This window comes from Phascolarctos cinereus, unplaced genomic scaffold, assembly GCF_003287225.1.
Source record: "Phascolarctos cinereus isolate Bilbo 61053 unplaced genomic scaffold, phaCin_HiC Scaffold_726;HRSCAF=1367, whole genome shotgun sequence".
NCBI lineage: Eukaryota > Metazoa > Chordata > Mammalia > Diprotodontia > Phascolarctidae > Phascolarctos > Phascolarctos cinereus.
Window position 1 is genome coordinate 282,227,910 of NW_027556098.1, and position 22,812 is coordinate 282,250,721.

Sequence of the window (22,812 nt, forward strand, 5' to 3'; positions counted from 1 at the left end):
ATTGATTCAAGAGTAACTGGGGACCTGAACTAAAGTGGTGTTAGTATTCAGGACTGCATTATTAGCATGAAATAAAACAGGAAAACATAAAATTTGGTAGAATCATCTATCATCAAAACCCATCCTTAAAAAAATGGAATGATATAAAAACCGTAAAATATTTTTATAGTTTGTAAGTTATTTATGGTATTTTTAAAGTAACAATTAAAAACACACACTAATTTAAGATGTGTTATACTTACTCTAATAACATATTGGTAGATTATTATAAGACTGATGGCCATGGAAAGATTTGCAAGGAGTGAAAGGACAGACAAGCTCTTTAGTTCACGAACGAGGACCAAAAGAAATATAAATGGGAGAAAGCAAAGCATATACATCCTCAGGTCAACACTTCTTCTCCCATGTAGCGCTGCTTCATCAGTACCATTCAGAGAGAACATTTTCTCTGAAATTCCTTCATGAATCTATAACAGGATTAGGGGGAGAAAGGAGAAAATATAGAGAAAAAAATTTTTAGACTTTATTATTTACTCAATTTTATACAATAAAAAAATCTGGCTAAGATAACATAAAGGAGTATAGAGAAATCAATAACCTATGGTACCTTGTACAATAATTACTCACAGTAATCTGTAGGTGAACAAAAATATAGCAGCATCATTTTAAGAACACTACCCTCCCAGAAGCATAGATAATCAAATCTATTTTTCCCTAATTTTAGCTGGAACTATTTTTTAAAAAAATAATTATTTTTTCTTACTATGAAAATTAAGTACAATAAAATTGTTTTTAGGATGAATTGACTCATTCATTTTGAAACTTCATGAAGCACCATACTTTTGAACTCTAACAAGACTTGACATGCATTTGGAATATATTTATTTTGAACATATCTAATATAGCAGCTGAGTGTACTAACATTGTATAGATCCAACCTGCAAAAACCTATTTATTTCCTCTAGTATTTAATATGCAAGTTGCAATTATTTTTCAGTGCCAAAATAAATTATTTTAAAAATCATAATCTGCCATTTAAAATATTTTATTAAACAAATAATATCAAATTATATTCAATAATTACATCAAGAACTTAATGTATGGTACCACACTAAGTAGTAAGTACTATATGACTTCACTTTAAACCTGGAGCAAGTAAACTATTTTACAAAAAAAGTCAATTAATCTTCAACTGTAATAATACTTTGTTTTTTGGTAAGTGCAATTACTCTTATGAATTTGATGTCGTCTTAGTGCCCACACTAAAACACTGACAGTGGGGGGGCAGCAAGGTGGCACAGTGGATAGAGCACAAGCCCTGAAGTCAGGAGTACCTGAGTTCATATCCGGCCTCAGACCAAACACTTGACACTTACTAGCTGTGTGACCCTAGGCAAGTCACTTAACCCCAACTGCCTAAAAACAAACAAAAAACCAAACCCACTGACAATGAAATGAGAAAGGATTACTATACAACTTTGGAAATACTTTCAACAAAAATGCTAGTTGGACAGATCACACTAAGTTTAAATACCACTAAAATAAATCTGCCAAATCCCTTCCCCTGTTGTCTTGATTTAGATCACCTGCAAACTCCTTTGTATCTCTGACAGTCTATGATTCTACAAATCACCCATTAGTCAGAAAATTAAAAACCTGAAAAACTTTTCTCTGTGGTATTTCTGTTATGCCTTACTAACAAATTGGGCAACTGAAATCATGACTATTTCTACATGGATAACAGTTAGCAATAGATACTTTGGAGTTTAAAACTGTACTCTCTTAAAATCTTTGGACTCAAGAATATTGTACCAATCTTTCACTGTTTTATGACATACACAGCACATGTTTAACTTGTGAATTATATCAATCTATCAATGACCACAGATTTCATGGGTGCAAGAATTTCCCATCTGAAAACTCTATCTACCAATGTAGACTGTAAACTTGTCTATAGCAAAGCACAGAGAATTTAACCTCCATGAGGTTAAACATCATGTCTGTGGTCACTCAACTAATAACTGTGAGAAGTGAGATTTGAACCTAGGTATTTCTGTCTTTAAGTCCAGCAATCCATACAATAAACCACACTGGTTCTGGCTTACAAATTATCCTCCTAAAATTAAATGTTATATTATTTAAATGGAATAGGAATAAAGTTAATTAATACACTTAACTTTTATTCACATATTAACTTTATTTACCTGATTTGCAAAGTAATCAAACTATTTAGGGCTTTGTAGGTGGCAAAGCCCTATACTGCAATAATTCTAAAATAATCATTACAACTGTATACTAATGAGGAAAACTTTGATAAGAAACATAACTTTAAAGCTAAGAATGTGGGAACCAGAAGGGAACTTAGAGATCATTTAGTCTTTATGCCATCATTGTACAAATGAAAGAATGAATATCTAGAAAAGTTAAGTAACTTGATCTAAATGTTAAGGCTATCCACCAAGTTGCTGTGTTCTGGTGAACTTTCTGTTACATTTTGATGGGTAAGCTGGCTAGACAGAAGCCTAAAGTATCAGGAAGTCTAATAGTGGATCTGTCACAACTTCCTTTTAATTTACTGGTTTACTTCACAAAACTCATAAAGATACTTACATAAATAATCCAAATAATGAGAATAATACAGATACATACCTAGACCTACATTTGCATTCTTTATACTCTTTGGTGCCCTCTACAGTCAGAGGTTGATTATATAAAATGTTTGTGTGTGTGTGTGTGTGTGTGTGTGTGTGTGTGTGTGTGTTCATGTCAATGTTTTGCCTTATGTAAAAAAAATGTGTGGAGATATCTATCTATCTATCTATCTATCTATCTATCTATCTATCTATCTATCTATCTTGTGTGGAGCTATATATATCAAATATATTTAGCTTCACATGTCATCCATTGTACATATGTATACATATATACACATATATTTCCACATGTATCTATACACACCCCCCCCTCCAAATATCATATATATTTTTTACCCAAAGGTAAAACATTGAAATGAACATGTAACACATACACACCTTTACTTTTCTGTAGTTGCCTATCAATGATGGGAAGAAGGTTAGAATAGGAAGAACTTTTTGAAGCCACGTACCTTTCAGTGTGTGTGTGTCTGTGTGTGTGTGTACGTGTACACATAGAAATATGCTATATCTGTGATATAGCAATCACAGATAAATTTGCTGTCCCTACCTGCACAAATGCTTAATAAAAGGTTTTTAATAATGAAATACCATACATTCAATTTTATGTAGATAATGACACTGATCACAACAACAATATTTAATTAAAATTGTGTTTAAAATTATTAGGGTTTGACCAACAATTTCATTTCATCTATTTAGTCATTCAAACGCTTATTAAGCACCCACAACTGGAACTGGCCAGTTCAGTCCCCAGGTTGTTGTTCGTCCTCTGTTCTCAAAGAGGACCATGGCATCAGGAAGGTGGTGCCATGATTTGCAAGTTGTTTTGCCCAGAAACCCTGAGGGTTTTCCCCTCCCAGACTGATTTTTTTTTTGGGTGAGGTCACTGGGGTTCAGTGACTTGCCTAGGGTCACACAGCTAGTAAGTGTCAAGTGTCTGAGGCCGGATTTGAACTCAGGTCCTCCTGACTCCAAAGCCTGAGTGCTATCCACTGAGCCACCTCACTGCCCCGTGTTTTTTTTTTTTTGACTAGGTAAATGAAACCATTCTCCGTCTCATTTCTTACCTAGCCTTAATCACTGAATGGGCATTTCCTCAGTCAAACTGAGACCTGGGAAAGACCTTAGCTTAAAAAGGCCAAGGTCTCCCATTGAATCTGGGGCCATCTCCAGTCGTCCTGATGACTTTGGAGGAGAACTCCTTAAATCCAATTCACATGCATGTCATGACGTCACCTCCCTAACATCATGGTCCTCTTTGAGAACAAGGACAAACAACAAAACACCTACAACCGCATTGTATCAGGCACTGGAGAGATACCGAGTTAAATGAGGCACAGTCCTTGCCCTTGAGGACTTTACACTCCAGTAGTGGTGATGGAATATACACATAGGATAATATAAATGAGAATACAGAGAGTGCATAAAAGAAGGACAAGTAGGTTGCTATGAAGTTTGGACAGGGGAGTAGGGATTAATGACTGAGGTGACCTTTGGGCTGAGCTTTAAAGAATGGGTAAGAGTTTAATAAACACAGTGTGGGAGTAGAGCAAAGTGAGTATTTAAGGTATAGTTAAGGGCATTAGCAGAGAAAGCAAAAACATAAAACAAAGTGCTTCTGAATCATCACCTACAATGTAAGAGAGAATAGGTGAGGGTAAAAGTGTGAGAAAGGAGCGAGAAAGTTAGGCAGGGTGCTTAATAATTCTAAGTTAGCTGCTATTAAATTCTCACGAGCTTTTCTACAGGGAAAAAAATTCTTGATCTTTTCCCCCACATGCTCTGCTTAGTTGAATCTATTTACCATTACTTTTAATTAATTTTTTCCAGTTTTGACTGTATACTCTCGTCCAATGATACCTTGGAAGTACTTACACTTCTCTATATACTGAAGAAATCCTTCTACAGAGCCAAGATGGCGTAGTAAGAAGTAAGTTGCTCACACCCTCCCATACTGACCTCTAAAAGCCCAGAAAATATCACCCTAGGAAAAACCCTGGAAGAGCTGAGCCAGCAGAAAGACAGGGTGCGGCAGTCTCGTAGCCCAGGACGCTTGGGGAATTAATGGGAAAGGCCCCTCTTGCTCTGGGGGAGGGGGAGCAGTACAGGAAGGGAGTCATCCCAGCCCGTGGCAAGCCCCACTTAAGCAAACCAGGGGGAGATCCTGAGCCCCAGGGTGGTGGAGCTGGTGAGCACCAACACTAGGAACCCTCCACCCCAACCCCCCTGAGTGCCTCAGCACAGGCAGGGGAACTGGTAAACACCAGCTCAGAAAACCACCACGTTTGCTGGCATTCTCCAGCTACCAAATTTCCCAGTGCTTCAACACAACCCCAGGCTGGCAAAATCCTCCAGAAGCCAAACAACTGAGTGCCTTAAAGAAGCCCGGGTGAGCAGGCATCCTCCAGGGGCCAGATTCCCCACCTCTACCCTGACAGCTCCAGTGCTGCTGACCCCAGCTCAGCACCAGGTAAGCTGCCAGACCCTTACCGCCTCCAGCTGCCAGCACCTGGGGCCCCAGCACACAAAGCCAGTGATCAGATCCTGGGCTCCTAGCACAAGAAGCTTGGGTCAGTGCCCCCTGTGCTCCAACATGAGAGATCAACTTTAAAAGTCAGAAAAGAGGCAAACACCATGAGCAGAAAGCAGAAATGGACAATAACCATAGATTCTTTTTCCAGGGACTGGGAAGATCAAGGCACAAATTCATCAATATACCCACATCCAAAATCTCAAAGGGAATATGAACTGGTCTCTATCCCACAAAGCCTTCTTGAAAGAGCTCAAGAAGGATTTTAAAAATTAAATAAGAGAGGTAAAAGAAAAATTAGGAAAGGAAATGAGAGGTATGCAAGAGAGAGTCAACAGCTTGAAAAGGAAGGGCAAAAATTGACTATAGAAAACAAGTCTTTAAAAAATTGGCCAAATAGAGAGAAAAAAAAATATACTGAAGAAATCAACTCCTTAAAAAGTAGAATTGGCCAAATGGAAAAGGAGGCACAAACTCACTGAAGAGAACAACTCCTTAAAAAGTAAAATGGGCCAAATGGAAAAGGAGGTACAAAATCTAATAGAAGGAAACAATTCATTAAAAATTAGAATTGGGCAAGTGGAAGCTAATGACTCTATGAGATCAAGAATCAGTCAAACAGAAACAAAAGAATGAAAAAATGGAAGAAAATATAAAATACCTCATTGGCAAAACAAATGACCTAGAAAACTGATCCAGGAGAGAAAATTTAAAAATTATTGGTCTACTAGAAAACCATGATGAAAAAAGAAAGCCTGGACAGCATCTTTCAGGAAATCATCAAGGAAAATTGCCCTGAGGTCCTAGAACCAGAAGGTAAAATTGTCATCAAAAGAATCCACTGATCACCTCCTGAAAGAAACCCCAAATTGAAAATGCCAAGGAATACTGTACTCAAATTCCAATGTTACCAAGTCAAAGAGAAAATACTGCAGCTGCCAGAAAGAAACATTTTAAATATCATGAAGCCAGAATCAGGATTATACAGGACCTTGCAGGTTTTAGATTAAAAGATCAGGGGGCACAGAATACTTTATTCCATAAGGCAAAGGAGCTTGGATTACAACCAAGGATCAATTACACAGAGAAACTGGCCATACTCTTTCAGGGGAGGAGATGGACATTCAGCGAAATAGGAGATTTCCAAATCTTCCTGATGAAAAGACCAGAGGCTCAACAGAAAATTTGATCTTCAAATACAAGACTCAAGAGAGGCATAAAAAGGTAAACAGGAAAGAAAAAAAAAACCATGTTATTAATAAGGGCAAAGATGACACTTGTAACTCCTGAGAACTGTATCATTATTACAACATTTAAAAGGGGTATACAAAGACAGAGGGAGTGGGTATAAGTTGACTTTGATGTGATGATAAACAATCTAATTAAGTGGTGAAAAGGGATTGTTCTGGGAGAAAAGGAAAGAGAAAAGCAGACAAGGGTATATTACATCACACGAAAAGGCATAAAAACCTATTACAGTAGAGGGGGGGAAAGGGAGAGAGAGATCAGCATTGTTTGAACCTTAATCTCATCAGATTTGGCTCAAAGAGAGAATAACATAGTCAGTTAGGTATAGAAATCTAACTTACCCTATAGGAAGCAGGAGGGGAAAGGGAAAAGAAAAGGGGAGGGGATGGAGAGTAGGGAGGGAAGAAGTAGTAAGGGTAAAGGGAAAGAAAAGGGAGGAGGCTGATAGAAGAGAGGGCAGACTGAGGGAGGCAGTAGAAAGCAAAACTCTAGTGAGGAAGGAAAGGGAGAAAGGAGAGACAAAAGCATAAATGAGGTGGCAGTGTGGGGGGGGAATAGGATGGAGAGAAAGACATAGTAATTGTAGATGTGAATGTGAATGGGATGAACTCTCCCATTAACAGAAGCAGATAGCAGAGTGGATTAAGAATCACAATCCTATAATATGTTGTTTAAAAACCTGGAAAGACTTATATGAACTGATGCTGAGTGAAATCAGCAAAACAAGGACAATATTGTACTCAGTAACAGCCACATTGTGTGATGACTGACTTTGATACACTCAATTCTTCCCAGCAATGCAAAGATCTTAGACAACTCCAAAAGGAAAATGCTATCCACATCCAGAGAAAGTGTTTGGAGTCTGAATGCAGATGGAAGCATACTATTTGTTCTCCTTTTCTTTAGTTGTTTTGTTTTGTTTCTTCTTTCTTACGGTTCCTCCCAGTAGTCCTAATTCTTCTTTACATCATGACTAATGTGAAAATGTTTAATATGAATATATAAGTAGAGTCTAGATCAGATTGCATGCTGTCTTGGGGAAGGGGGAGGAGGAGGGGAAGAAAATAAAACTCAAAATCTTATGGAAGTGAATGTTGAAAACTAAAAAAAAATAAAATCAGCCCTCTCAAAGGAGAAGAACATATAAGTGGAAATAGAGGGTTTTAAAGTTTTTTTTATTTCATTAAATATTTTCCAATTATATGTAAAAAAAATTTAACAATAAAAAAAGAAATCCTTCTACAAAGCCCCTTTTTATAATAAATGGAAATTAGTTGAATTTTAAAAATTTCTTTATCATTCAAAAGTAGTCACTAGTCCTAAAGATCATATATAACATAACTTTTATTAAATTCTCCATTACGTTAAATCTACAAGTTTTATAGTTCTACATATGTAAAATGGGAAAAAGTCTTACTGGGAATAATAACTCTATTATTGAGGTCTTGTTTGCAGTTCTATTATGCAACAGTTATTTGTAAGATTAGGTAATGCTTATGCTTTTATTATAAGCATCAATATGCAAATATTAATTCAAGTTATGGTCCTGACCAAAAAAAAGATTTATGAACTGTGAATGTACTTACAAAAATGAAACAATTTTTTTTTCAACAATATAAATGGAGATAGATAAACTTAGTTCAGATAAACAGATTATCCCAATCAGAAACCTAATTAGAGGATCACATAACATTCAGAATTAGAGGGGACCTCAGACCATTTAGTCCAACCTGTAGTAGAATCTCTTCTTCAATATACTCAAGATATCCAGCCTTTGCTTGAAGAGACTCCAGGAAGGGGAAATTCACTGCCTCCTAGGGAGTCAGTCCCTTCCACATTGGGAAGACTATAATTGTGAAGTTTTTTCTAACCTCATAATTTAATTGCTCTTAATAACTTTCACTTAATTTTGCCCTAGGGAGAAGAAGTCTAATCTCTCTTTCACGTGACAATCCTTCCAATACTTAAACATGGTTATCATAACCATCCCCTCAAACCCTGACTCAAGTGTTTTCTTCTCTAGATTAAATCTCCCTAGTTTATTTGACCATTATGCCTATAGCATAAACATGAAATCCTTCATTATCCTGACTGACCTCTACTGGATGCTCTCTAGCCAATTAATGACCTTCCTACAGTGTGGCACCCGGAACTAACCATACCACTCAAAGTATAGTCTGATCATGGAAAAAGGAATATCAATTTCCTAGTCTTGGACATCATGTCTATCTTGAAGTAGCTGAAGCTCATATTAGCTTTTTTTGCGCAACACATCCCTGGTCCCCTCTGATCCCATCCCTGATCTCACACCACCTCAACTACAACTACTCTTCCTCCCAAAACTATCTTGTATTCATTTTGTATATATTCTGTATAGATTTATACATGTAAATGTTGTCTCCCTTGTAAAAATGTAATCTCCTTGAGGGCAACTGTTTTACTTTTGGTTTTGGATCCCTGGTACTTAGCATAATACCTGGTACACAGTAGCATTCAAGAACTGCTGATTGGTGATTTATCGTGAGGTTGCAGTTTACTAAAACCCCCATATCTTTCTGAGACAAATTGCAATCTAGCAACTCTACCCCATCTAATATTTGTATAGATAATTTTAAAACCAGTTTAGACTGTCAGTATTAAATGTTATTTTATTAGATTTAGTACAGTGTGGTATCCTGATTCTGTCATTCCAATGTATGAGCCATGCTTCCTGGTTTTTTATTATTTGCTTATTTGATAAGCCTATCAGTTATGCCTTGATCCAAGTCATTGATTAAAAATATTAGATGGCATGAGGCCAAGGCCAGACACCTAAGGTGTTTCTTCCCCCAGAGACCTTCCTCTGAGGTGACATCTTATTTCCACCCTTGGGTCCAGTTGTTTGTTCAGTTGAGAACCCACCTGACTGTACTAACATTAACCAGATCTCAGCTCTCCATCTTGTCCCCAAGAAGGGCATAAAAGCCTTTATTAAACATTCTGCTAAGATACAGGCAAACTACATCTACAGTATTTTCTTGATAGTTTTGTATGAACATTTTAAGGAATCTGTCAGTTTGGGAGCTACTAGCACCAACACTGATCACAAGCCATGCATACTTAATAGATAAAGTCTTAGAGAACTGCGAGTGGGTAAATGAATTTGTTGTTGTTGGGCATCTTGTACATTTAAATCACAGAACTTAAACCTAACTCTTTCTAACTTCAAACTCAGCTCCCAAGCTGTAGCACCACAATATCTCTTTTCATTTTACTTACCCTGTCAATACAGCTGAGTATAGCTTGACTTGATGAAGCCACACTGCCACGTTCTCATCCCCCTACATGTTTCTTAACCATACCTTTAATTACACCTTCTAGAATTTTGCCAAGTCGAGATCAAAGACCTACTTGGTGAAAATTCCATTCTTTCTCTTTTTGGAAAGTTTCACTAAACCTGTGAAATTTGCTCTCCCAATAGGCGTGAAAGAGAAAGGATTTCCTTTCCTACAGCCCTATCCCCAATTCTAAGATGGACTGGTCTCTTTCCTCCATGTTCTACTTCCTTCTGACTTCCTTTTTGGTCAAAATTAGTCCAAAATAACAGGATCCCTTGTTGCTTCCCAAGGAAAAACCAATATATTATTAGCTGCTCTGCTTTAGGCACAGTGAGAACTCCAGCAGATGTTTGTATAATAAAATTCTCCTCCTCATTAATATAGGATATTTTGCCATGCTAGGCCTGTGACTTAGCAAATTTCTCATCTATTTCTTCTTCGTAACCAGGTCTATGTGACAACATCATTTCCATTTTTGCCTCTATTGATCTTTATCTAAATCAGGTTTACTTAATAAATCAGTTACTTGTTCTTCCCTCCTAAAACCATTATCTCTTTTGTCTTAATTTATGGCATATAAAGACTTTCTGGAGACCCTATGTGTGCGTATAAACATGTATCTATCTATCTATCTATGTGTATCACCCTATATATTTGCTCTTATGCACACACATATGCAAAATGTATGTGTGTGTGTACATAGAATGATTTACATATATGTATATAAAAATGTAGGAGATGGTATGGTATGGTGGTATTGATAAATAGTCAGTTCACGAGACAGCACTAGGCTGGTTTACCCAAACCAGTCCACTACAGCTGTATGACCACCTCCACCCTAGTGAACCAGATACCTTGTAAAGGCTGAGTATAGGTTGAAATAATTTAGGCCTCCAGACCTTTATTTTTCACTGTGATGGAACAAACTGCATGACAAGTGCCAGGACTGGAACCCAGGACCAAGAAGACCTGGAGACCAGCCCCTCTCTTGCACACATTAGCTATATGACTCTGTATTAGTCACTTTAGCTCTTAATACTGTAGGTTGCAGAAAAGCTACTCATTGGTATCAGCAGAGACATTTTACTCACTATTAGTTCCCTAATTAAATTACACTAAGTTAATAAATGTATATATATGTATATATATGTATATATATATGTATATATATGTATATATATGTATATATATGTATATATATGTGTATATATGTGTATACATACATATATATACATATATATATAAATATAATCATTCTATATGTATTTTTATTTGACACCTATCTCCTACTCTTTTATAAAGCACAAACATATGAGTGTATACACAGATAACTCTTGCTGTCTGTAAGTGGACTGTTCCATAGACCTCTCCCTCCCCTGGGGAGCTCTGGATGGCCTTGCCCCACAACCCAGCTTCAGTGCCTGGGACCCCCTAAGCGCCAGAGCAGCTTCAGTGCCTGCTACAAAGGAACCCTGGCTGGGGGGCAAGGTGGATCAAATAACTTGGTGGGTTCAGCTATGAAAGTAACATTTGCTGTAATTACAGGTAGAAAAAGGGCAGTCATGGCTCCTTTGTTGCCAAAATTCTTTCAGTAGGAGTATGAAAAATAACTTTAGCAAAGAAAAGTCAGGCTAAAAAAAATCTTTTAGGGCAGGACAAGGAGGACCTGGGTGAGGATTCCTGGACAAAGACAGGTATAGCCAGTGTAGGAGAAGCCACAAGTGTAACAAAAAGCTTACACAAGGGAAATAAGGCTGGGAAGAGCAAAAGTCATTCAATAAAAAGTAACTCAGCCACATCCAGACATAATTCTATGTGCTAAAGAAAAAAAAATATGATAACAGGAAAAACACTGGCCTGGAATCCACTAAAGAGTATGTTCTAGTGTCTCTATCACTGACAAGCTGAGTGACCAAGAGCAAGATAATTCACACAACCATCATCTCTGGGCCTCGGTTTCCTCATATGTAAAATGTGAGGGTTAGACTAGATGATCTCAAAGGTCCATTCCAATTTGAAAATCCTAAACTAGAGGCTTTATTAGTTATGGATGTTAGGCTCTAGAATAGAAAAGGATATAGTTAAATGTAATATGTAAAATCTTACATAAGGTATATCCTTTCATAAACATATTCCTCTTTATGCTTTATATCATATCTAAAAGGTGGGAAACCATGTATTTATATAGCACTTGCTACTACACCATGCATATGTCAATCAATCAACATTTATTAAGCACCTAATATGCAAGTAAAACTTATAACTGATAATGGTGACAATAATAATAAAGAAGAGAAGGAAAAAGAAGATAATAATAATAAAGACTACCTACCAGTTACAAAGGAATGTGGTTTGGCATTTTTTTGGGTAGAGCTCCAACTTCAGTGCTTGGCATGTTTGCCCAAATAGGCAGTCAGTCTCTACCAAGGCTGAAGACCCTTTAGAGTCAACCTGAAACAATATCCCAACATAAAGGAGAACTACCGAAAATTGCCACACTTTGATGGGGATAGTACCTATTTATATTCAATGATCCTTCAGTTCTATTGATGTCCACTTCTTTACTTTCCCTTTTTCAAGTGAAGCCTAGCAACATTCTTTTCAGATGTTTACTCAAAGAAATATGCTCCCAGAATCTTTTGGTGGGGCTCTAAGACACCAAACCCAAAGGACTAGATAAGCTCTGAGGTCCCTTCCAGCTTTATATTTATGATGCTATGAGAAGAATCAACTTTATGTTCTGATCTGACAAGAGAGAGGAGTCAGTGATAACAAGTCAAGAGAGCTAACAGACCATTTAAACTTAAGAGTTGGAGACCAACTTGCAGAAGTGAAGCCCAAGGGAAAGCAATGAAGTAGCACTCTCCATGGAACAAAAACACTTCCATACTAAAATAGAATTTCTACAGAGGGAAGGGAAAGATAATAGTAAAATAAAGATAACTGAGGAAAACTGTCTTAATAATTGAAAGAAAAATACTCACTTGCTTCACATTCTCAGCTAAGAAGACAATGTAAGCACTACAGAATCCCAGCTGTGTTATCACCAAAAAAATGTCCACAATATTCCTGAAAATAGATACATATAATTTAAGGTCATCTTCCTAAAATGACAATTTTTTTACCCCTTTTATAAACCATGCTAATAAATTTGAAATAAAGTGTTTTTATTTTTCCCAAGTGAGACAGTAAGGAACAGAATTAAAATATCCATTTTTTATAATGTATAGACATTTACAATTTACAAATGAATAAAACAGAATAAAAGATCCTGCTGTATGTGCTAATAATCCCCTCTCCCTCAAAAAGGCACATGACTCAGTAGAGCAAATATCATAGGTTTATATTAAGAAGTAGCATGCTTCTCAGTGTTAGAGGACTCTGGATTCAAAACCCAGCTGTTATCACTAGCAGCTGCATAAGCCATTTCATCTCGCTGAACCTCAGTTTCCTCATCTGTAAAATGAGAAGTTTTCAACTGGATGACTTCCACTTGTAGCTAGCTCTAAATCCAGGATATGATAGTAAGATTTCCTAATAAATACAAGTACAAAGAGTAATTGCACTCCGATTGCTGTGAAGGGAGACATAAATCCTCCACCCTCACAGAGGACGTCCTATGCTGTGTCCAACGGCACAAGGATGCCTGGGACTGTGGAGTCAGAGCAGGCTGGACCCCTAGACATCATTTAGTCTAAGCTCGCCATCTGACAGGTGAGGGAACTTTGGCCTTCAGGCCAAACAGGCAAAGCTGTGTGAGCGAAGTCACAGATGTAGTAGCAGACAGAATGACCTGAATACACATGGCTGCTGAGCTGAGCAACCCACCCTCATTCTTCTGTCGGCACACTCACCATCTACCAATGCAGGGCCTCTTACTTACTATAGCCACTAGGGCGTCAAGTTCAGCCTCTGCTGCTTGAACATGGGAACTTAGGCAAGGCAGAGAAACACCTTGCCCAGAGTGGCCGACCTACCACCAACAGCAATAAGGCATCAAGAACGACCCACTCCCCTGAATAACTAAGACCAAGGCCCATCCCACGCCCATGCCTTACCCTCAAGATCAAACATATTTCAAGTGTCAATTATGAGGGACTCAGTGTCTTTCTGTCAACTTTATATATTTGTTACTGGTTCAGATTAAGTGAATATACCCCAGAAATCTCTTGTTATTGTATTAATCAAAATAATCAATCGATACCCACACTTCAGTGTGGACCCAGAAGATTAAGTAGGGAAATACCAAGATATCTGACCTAAATATCACTTGTCCATCTCTCCTCAACTCCAGCCCAGCTATACAATAGCACTGGGCATTGTTTAACATTTTTAACCTAAAAAAGATGTTAAGAAGAATAATATTAAATATCTAAACTGTATTTTTCACCTAATGGCTCTACCATGATTTTTATTAAATATTCTCAAGATCCTCCAAAAAATAAATAATTATACACTTTAAAAGAAGCCAAGAGGGGCAGCTAGATGGCGCAGTGGATAGAGCACCGGCCCTGAAGTCAGGAGGACCTGAGTTCAAATATGACCTCAGACCAAACACTTGACACTAGCTGTGTGACCCTGGGCAAGTCACTTACCCCAATTGCCTTAAAAAAAAAAAGGAAGCCAAGAAATACCTAAATTAAGGTGATTCAAGTTAGTTTATATAGGATATGTGGCAAAGCTAGGATTGTGATATAAAGTTCCTAGGACATACTATCTCCCTTTAAAATTCATTATTTTCCAGCTTTTAAGTTCAGAGTGATATTTCCCTAATTATTCTATTCTTTAAAATACAATAAAGCATGAACTATACATGTTAATTTAGGTATTCAGGTTTCATCGATCAGAACATCTGGTTTCAGTGTATACAATGTAAGTCTGATAGAATAAGGTCTTATCACATTTTGGCATCTCCCAGTACTGCTACAGCACCCTGTAGCTTGCCCAGGGTTGCATAAAGGCTGAGTAATTAGACAGACATTTATAGCTCCTGGTGCCCTTCACACTGTGAACAAAACACCATGTTTACATACAAAGTTTAGACAGAAAGGAATTCTGTGTTCTCATGGAGAATACCGTCCAATAGGAAAATAGAATATACCACAAATAACCATAATATATTTAAAAAAAGGCACAAAATAAAAATAAAATTGAAATGTTACACTAAGTCTGAGCAGGAAAGGTCATTCCTAACTAGGAATCATCAAGGAAAATTTTCTGAATTCAGAATCTGAATTGTGTTTTAAAAAGGATGGTTAAGAATCTCCAAAGTGGAATGGAACACAGTAGCCATAAATCCAAGAAGAACAAAAACTCACTCTATAACACACCTAATCATGCAGCCTTTACCTGAAAACCTTTAGCGCAGTAATGTCCACTGCCTCTTAAGATAGCTGGTCCCATTTCTAGATATCTCTAATTATTAGAAATTATTGGCGGAGCCAAGATGGCGGAGTAAAAGCAGTGACTTGTTTGAACTCTCCCCCAAGACCCTCAAAATATCTATAAAAAATGGCTCTAAACAAATTCTAAAGCAGCAGAACCCACAAAAAGACAAAGTGAAACAAATTCCCGGCCCAAGGCAGCCTGGATGGTTAATCAGAAAGGAATATAACGCCAGGCAGTGAGAGGAGCGCAGTTCAGTGTGGGCGCGGAGGCCACAGCGAACCTGGAGCAAGTTTCAGAGGACTGAATCACGGACAGCTGTGGTGGTTTCCAGACTTCTCAACCCATGAACACCCAAGGCAACTTAGAAAGTCAATGGGAAAAGTCTATTTCAGTGGTGAGAGAGAAGTGCAGGGTCCCAGCCCCATTCCCAAAGCACGGCCCTGGGGTGAAGGCTGCCTCTTGAGCTTCCAGCCCACAGACTGAGGGGAAATCAAGTGGCTGATCAGAGAGGGATTGCAGGGATCTCTCTGCTGGTGCAGGATTCTCTTGCTTTGCCCATGCTTGGATCTGGGTCACAGTTGTGGGCGGCAGTCTTGGGGCGGGGAGAAGTGCAGGCATGGTGAAGCTTGTAATGGCTGTGGATAGGAAACCCTCCTCACAGTTCCAAGACAGAAAAGGGTGCTTGTGGTTACTCATAGACCAGAGCACAGGCCAGGAAAGGAGTAAACACCTCTCCCCTTATCATACCACCTTGGAAGAAGTGAAAATTTACAGGTCCCTAGAAGTATCTCTGAAAAAAGCTGCACAAAACCCCTGAAGCTTGGGACAATACATTCTCCACACTGGAAACAGACTCCTACCTTAACAAAGAGTTTACAACTCAAGTAATTGGCCGGGATCATGAGCAAGCTGCACGAAAAGAGTCAGACTATAGTATCTTACTACGGTGACAAAGAAGATCAACACACACAACCAGAAGAAGACAACGAAGCCAAAGCTCCTACATCCAAAGCCTCCAAGAAAAATATGAATTGGTCCCAGGCCATGGAAGAGCTCAAAAAAGGATTTTGAGAAGCAAGTAAAAGAAGTGGAGGAAAAACTGAGAGTGATGCTAAAGGAGACCCCCCCAAAAAATAGTGAAGAAAATAACACCTTAAAAATAGCCTAACCCAAATGGCAAAAGAGGTCCAAAAAGCCAATGAGGAGAAGAATGCTGTAAAAAGCAAAATTGGCCAAATGGAAAAGGAAGTCCAAAAGCTTACTGAAGAAAATACTTCCTTAAAAATAAGAAGGGACCAATTGGAAGCTAGTGACAATTTGGGAAATCAAGGCACTATAACACTAATCCAAATGAATGAAAAAATAGAAGAGAATGTGAAATAGCTCACTGGAAAAAACAACTGACCTGGAAAACAGATCCACGAGACAGAGTTTAAAAATTATTGGACTATCTGAAAGCCATGATCAAAAAAAGAGCCTAGACATCATCTTTTAAGAAATTATCAAAAAAAAATTTTTTTTTAATTTTAAAAAAGAAATCAGCAAGGAAAACTGCCCTGATATTTTAGAACCAGAGGGCAAAATAGAAATTGAAAGAATTCACCGATCATCTCCTGAAAGAGATCTCCAAAGGAAAACTTCTAGGAATATTGTAGCCAAATTTCAGAATTCCCAGGTCAAAGAGAAAATATTGCAAGCAGCCAGAAAGAAACAATTCAAGTACTGTGGAAACACAACCAGGATAACACAAGATTTAGCAGCTTCTACATAAAAGGACTGCAGGGCATGGAATATAATATTCCAGAGGGCAAAGGAAATAGGACTACAACCAAGAATCACCTACCCAGCAAAACTGAGTATAATCCTTCAGGGTAAAAAATGGTCATTCAATGAAATAGGGGACTTTCATGCATTCCTAAGGAAAAGACCAGAGCTGAATATAAAATTTGACTTTCAAATACAAGACTCAAGTGAAACATGGAAGAGGTAAACAAGAAAAAAAATCACAAGAGACTTAGTAAGGCTGAACTGTTTACATTGCTGCAAGGAAAGATGATATTTTTGTAACTCATGAGTCCTTTGTCAGTATTAGGGTAGTGGGAGGGAAAAAAATTATATGTATGTACAGATAGATAGAAGGCACAGGGTGAGTTGAAGATGAAGGGGTGATATCTGGAAAATAAAATTAAGGGGTAAGAGGGGATTATACTGGGAGAAGGAGAAAGGGAGAAGTAGAATGGGGTAAACTATCTCACATGAAACAAACAAGAAAAGGCTTTTACAATGGAGGGGAAATGGGGGAAGGTGAGAGGGAATGAGTGAATCATATTCTCATAGGATCTGGCTTAAGGAGGGAATAACATACACAGTGGGGTATGGAAATCTATCTTACCCTACAGGAAAATAAAGGGGGAAGGGGACAAGAGAGCAGCAGGTTGATAGAAGGGAGGGCAGATTGGGGGAGAGGATAATCAAAAGTAAACACTTCTGAGGAGGGACAGGGTCAAAAGAGAGAACAGAATAAATGGGGGGTAAGATAGGATGATGAGAAATATACTTAGTTTTTCATAAAAGGACTACTATGAAAGCGTTTTGCATGACTACACATCTATAACCTGTATCAGGATGCTTGCCTTTTCAATGAGGGTGGGTGGGGAGGGAGGAAGGGAGAAAATTTGGAACCCAAAGTTTTAAAAACATATGTTAAAATTTTTTTTTAAATCCTAAAAAAAAATTATTTACTCATATCACAATAAGTAAAAATCTGCTTCTCTGCTGGTTCTAATTCTGTCTTCTGGAGCAAAACAGAAGAAGTCATCCCTCTTCCACATGATAGCTTTTCAAATATTTGAAAATAGCTTGAATAGCCCCAGCAATTCTTCAGGGTACCAGGGAAGGAGAACCTTTGGTCGGCCTCTGTGTTCTGCAAAGTTTGGATTAGTCAAAGTGCCACACTTGAGGACCCGGAGGGGGCCACACGTGGCCTTGAGACCACAGGCTCCCCACCCCAGTAAGCATCCTCCAGGCTGTGAGTCTTCTTCAGGCTAAGTCCTATTAATCACATCCTAATAGAGCATAATCTTATGGTCCTTCATTATCCTGGTCACTCTCCTCAGCATATTCTATAGCTTATTATGTCCATCTTAAAACATGGTATGCAGAACTGAACAACAAACAATCCAGCTATAGTTTAATGAAGGTGGAATATAATAGGCCTATAAGCTCTTACATTCTGAACCCTATGTCTCTCTTAACATAGTCAAAGTAAACATGAGGTAGCTTGGGGGACCCAGTTTTTTTAGCTGTCACATTGATTTTGCAGGTCACTAAAAGCCCTGGATCTTTTTTAGACAAACTGCCATCTAGTCATGCCTTTTCTCTCTTGTACTTATAAAAATTAATTTTTGAATGTGTTTATATAAAATAACTTTTTGAAATATAAGAGTTTATTCCTATTAAATTTCATCTTATTAGGTTTAGGTTCAAAACTATTGAGATCTTTTGGAATCTGACTTGTGATCCAAGTTTTAATCAGCCAAGGTAGTTTTGAGACATCAGCAAATATTCATACAAATAAGTCTATCATCTATGCCTTTATCCAAGTCACTGATAAAAATATTCAACAAAGTAAGGCTATATACTTGGGACAATCCACTAGAGAACTCCTTCCAAAGTTGACATCCAACCATAATAGCTATATTTCATGTCTATTTACAAATATAGCTAAATGTAGTACTGTTTAGCTCTCAGCCTCACAAGAATAGTAGATGACTTTATTAAGTGACTTGCTAAAATCTAGGTAAATTATATCTACCGCATTCCTGTGATCTAAAAGAAATGAGGCTAATTTGGCATGGGCTGATTTCATGAAGCCATGCTGACTCTTTATGACCACTGCATCCCTTTTTTTCCCCCTAGATCTTTACTAACCATCCCTTTAATAATATTTTTGAGAAGTTTACAAGGAAATGAGTCAAGTTCACTGGCCTATAACCTGCAGACTATACTCTTTTCCCTTTTTTTTAAGAACACTGCCTGGTTTTCTCTATTCCCACAGCAGCTCTCCTGTTTTCTACAATCTTTTGAAGACAACTGATGATGCTCAGCAATCACATCTACTAGTTTTTTCAGTACTGTGGGATGTGGCTTGTCTGGGCCTGGCAACTTGAACTCTTAACTTTATAGCTAGGTGCTCTCTTCCTCTCTTCTTACTTATCTCTAGTATAAATTCCCCATCGTCAATTTTGTTCTGTCATTTCTAATCCAAAAATGATTTTCCTTGGCAGAGAAAACAGAAAAATTGAATATTTCTGCCATCTTTCCATTGTCTCTTATTATTACCTCATCCACCCTTAGTAGCCTTTCCTTTCTTCAATCTTCCCCATCCTCAAACCCCAGAAAATCTTTTTTTGTTGTGCTTAGCACTTGTCTATTCTTACAGGACTATCCCACCCTACTGTATTCATCTTTCAGTGTTTATGCTTAAATCTATCTTGTACACATCTTTAAAAATCTATGTAACTCCCCATTTTCCTTCTCAATCAAATTGTTTTTCTTTGCACCTTCAGATTTTCATTGTTGATAATTTCCCATCCCTTCTGAACTGTCCTCCCCTGAAGAATTTTAGTCCATGGGATCTTCCCAATGTTTTCTCTGAACTCTTCAATATCTTTCTCCTAAAATACAGCATACTCTTAAGACAATATCTGGCTTTCTTCTCCTGTTTTGAAAATTCTAGGATGGAGTGCTCATTTCAATCCAACGTTCCCATAATTTATACTTTAGCAATAACTTCTTCCTTACTGGGCAGAATCAGGTCTAGAACAGCAGTTGCCCCTTACTGATTCTTCCACATTTTGAATAATGAAATTATCATTTAGACAAACCAAAAAATGATTAGCTTCTGAGAATGAATGAGAGACAGAGAGAGAGAGAAAGAAAACATACCAACAGATATTCAGATAATTAAAGACCCCCATGACTGCTATATCAAGCCTCTGTGACAGGATTATGATCTGTTATCTGAAATCACATCCTCTCTTTTCTTCCTGTCTAGGAATTCTCTAGTATGCTTTGATGACAATATAACATCTACTGCCTCTGTTGGTCTTCACCCAAATGCTCTTTACCATATATTCACCCTCTATTTCCTGGATTTTCTCAGATCCTTTTTAATATATAGTGTTACTATACCACTATTAGGCTTTTACCCCAAGAAAAATCAAAGATAGAGGAAAAGGTCCTTTATACACAAAAATATAATAGTTCTTTTTGTGTTAGTAAAGAACTACTTTGTCCATGTTTATGTTTGGTTAGAAAAGAAAAAAGACAAAACCCAACACTATTATTTATATCCTTCATTAGACTGATAAGGTCCAGGAGGAAAGAAAATGAGGTTTTTTTCTCAATTTATTACTTACACAAGCCCTAAGCACTATTCTCTGCACACAGTAAATATTTAATGCATGTTTGTTGAACTGAACTGAATATCTGCACCACAATGAGGCACCATGGCATGGTTCTAAAAGAACAGTACTAAAAGTCTGGAAGCTTGGACTCTAACTTTGAACAGGGCACTTACTAGGTGACCTAGCATTTAAACCTTCTGGGTGTTTTTTTTTAATTAATATCTTAAATGCTAAATCTAATGGTTTTTCTTCAATACTCATACTTGTAGCAGTTGACTAATTTCTCCTCCAGATACTCTCTCTGAGTTTCATAACAAGGCTTTCCTTTGGTTATCTTCCTGTCTGTCTGAAGACTCCTTCTCAGTCTCCTTTACTAGAACTTCATCCATGTTATAACCACCACATTAATTTAGGCTCTGAAAAGTCTTGAGACATCAGCAAATTGCAATAGCCTTAACTGGTTTCCCCTGCCTCAAGTGGCTTGCCACTACAATCTATCCTTTACATTGCTGCCAAAATGATTTTCTTAAAAGTATAGCTCTGAAGAGGCAGCTAGGTGGCACAGTGGATAGAACACCAGCCCTGAAGTCAGGAAGACCTGAGTTCAAATGTGACCTCAGACCAGACACTTGACACTTACTAGCTGTGTGACCCTGGGCAAGTCACTTAACCCCAATTGCTTAAAAATGTGTAGCTCTGTCCACATCCCACTCCTTTCCTGACTCAACTTCTTGTGGCCACATTTTACTTCTAGAATCAAATACACTCTTCTGTTTGGCATTTAAAGATCTTCACAACTTGACTCTAAAGTATCTTTCCAGTATTCTTAATACTTTACTCCCCTCCATGCACTCTATGGTTCAGTTATACTGGCTGACTTGCTGTTCCCCATCCACAATGTTCCAACTCCCCTCTGAATGCCACTGTCCTCTATGCCTGGAATGCTCTCTCTCCTCACTTCAGCCTCTCTGAATTCCTAAATCCATTCAAGATTCAGCTCAAATGTTGCCTCTTCAAGGCCTTTCCTAATCACCCCAGTACTAGTGCCTCCCCTTTAAGGTTATCTTATAGCTACTCTGTAGTTATCCTGTATACATCTATGTTCATGTTTGTCTCTCCCATTAGAATATAAGCTTTTTGACAGCAGGGCTTGTATTTGTTTTCTAATTGTATCCCTTGTACTCAGCACAGTGCCTGACACATAATAAGGGCTTAAAAATATATGCTTATTTATTAGTTGAAGAATTTCTTCTTTTAGGGAGATAATGAGTTTAGCTCAGGGCAAGAAGAGTTTGAAGTGTTGGTCAAACATTTGGATATGTTGACCTAAAGCTGAGAGAGGTCAGCGATGTGTTTATGTGTAAAAACACACACAGAGACAGAGAGAAACAGAGACAGAGAAAGAAAGACAGAGAGAGAGAGAGACGGAGACAGAGACAGCGACACTCAGGAATAATAGGACTAGCTATAATAGATGAAGTTGTGAGTAGCAGCAAAAGGAGAGAGTGTAGAGAAACAAATGAATACGGCCTACAACACCACTTTAGGATACAAATTTTAAAGTGTCAGGAAGAGGAACCAGAGATAATGAATTCTTAGGTAGAAGGAAAAGCAAGGAAATGTAGTGTTTCTACAACCCAAGGAGAAGTAGGTAATCAACAATATTAAATTACATTGAGAGCTCAAGGAAGATTAGGACTGAAAAAAGACCACTGGATTTTAGAAGTAGGAGATAACTTTTGAGAGAGCAATTTCAGCAGACTCCTGGGGATGGAAACAAGGCTGCAGGTTGACAAAGTTAATAGATAGTGAATAAGTGGAGATGCTGCACCTGTGTCATCTGGCAGGGATACCATCACACAGCAATTGAGGCCTTTGGAACAGTCTGCTTAACACAAGGGTTCTTAACCTGTCTGTGTACTTGCAGATAAAATGATATATTAACAAAATACTCACCCTCCCAAAGAAGATTTTTTCTGGATGCAATTCCAAGGACTTACTTCCATAGCAAAACAAACAGTGTCACTATAACCTAATGAAGATTTTTTAAACCTGAAATGTAATAATAAATATGTAAAAGAAAAACTTAAGCATCTATAAGTTCTCATTATTACTTTTTTAAGCCTTAAAATGCAATATAAAATGATTTGAGGGGGAGAGGGAGCTGGATGTGACTTCAATGCTGTAGAGAACTCAAGGATAGGAGACAATCTTTATAAATGTGTATCTACAATTGTTTTGCAACTGATATTTTTTAAGAGCTA

At 37.7% G+C, this 22,812-nt stretch overlaps 1 protein-coding gene across 1 annotated transcript in view; it reads right to left on the reverse strand.

The window, feature by feature from the left end:
• Window positions 1-22,812, reverse strand: part of SLC36A4 (solute carrier family 36 member 4) — an 81,265-nt gene that overhangs the window by 18,902 nt on the left and 39,551 nt on the right. The window contains exons 5-7 of the mRNA XM_021000749.2: window positions 22,505-22,600; window positions 12,737-12,821; window positions 243-467 (exon numbers count right to left, since the gene is read on the reverse strand). Coding sequence (XP_020856408.1) covers window positions 243-467; window positions 12,737-12,821; window positions 22,505-22,600 — 406 coding nt within the window. The remainder of the gene's footprint in view (window positions 1-242; window positions 468-12,736; window positions 12,822-22,504; window positions 22,601-22,812) is intronic.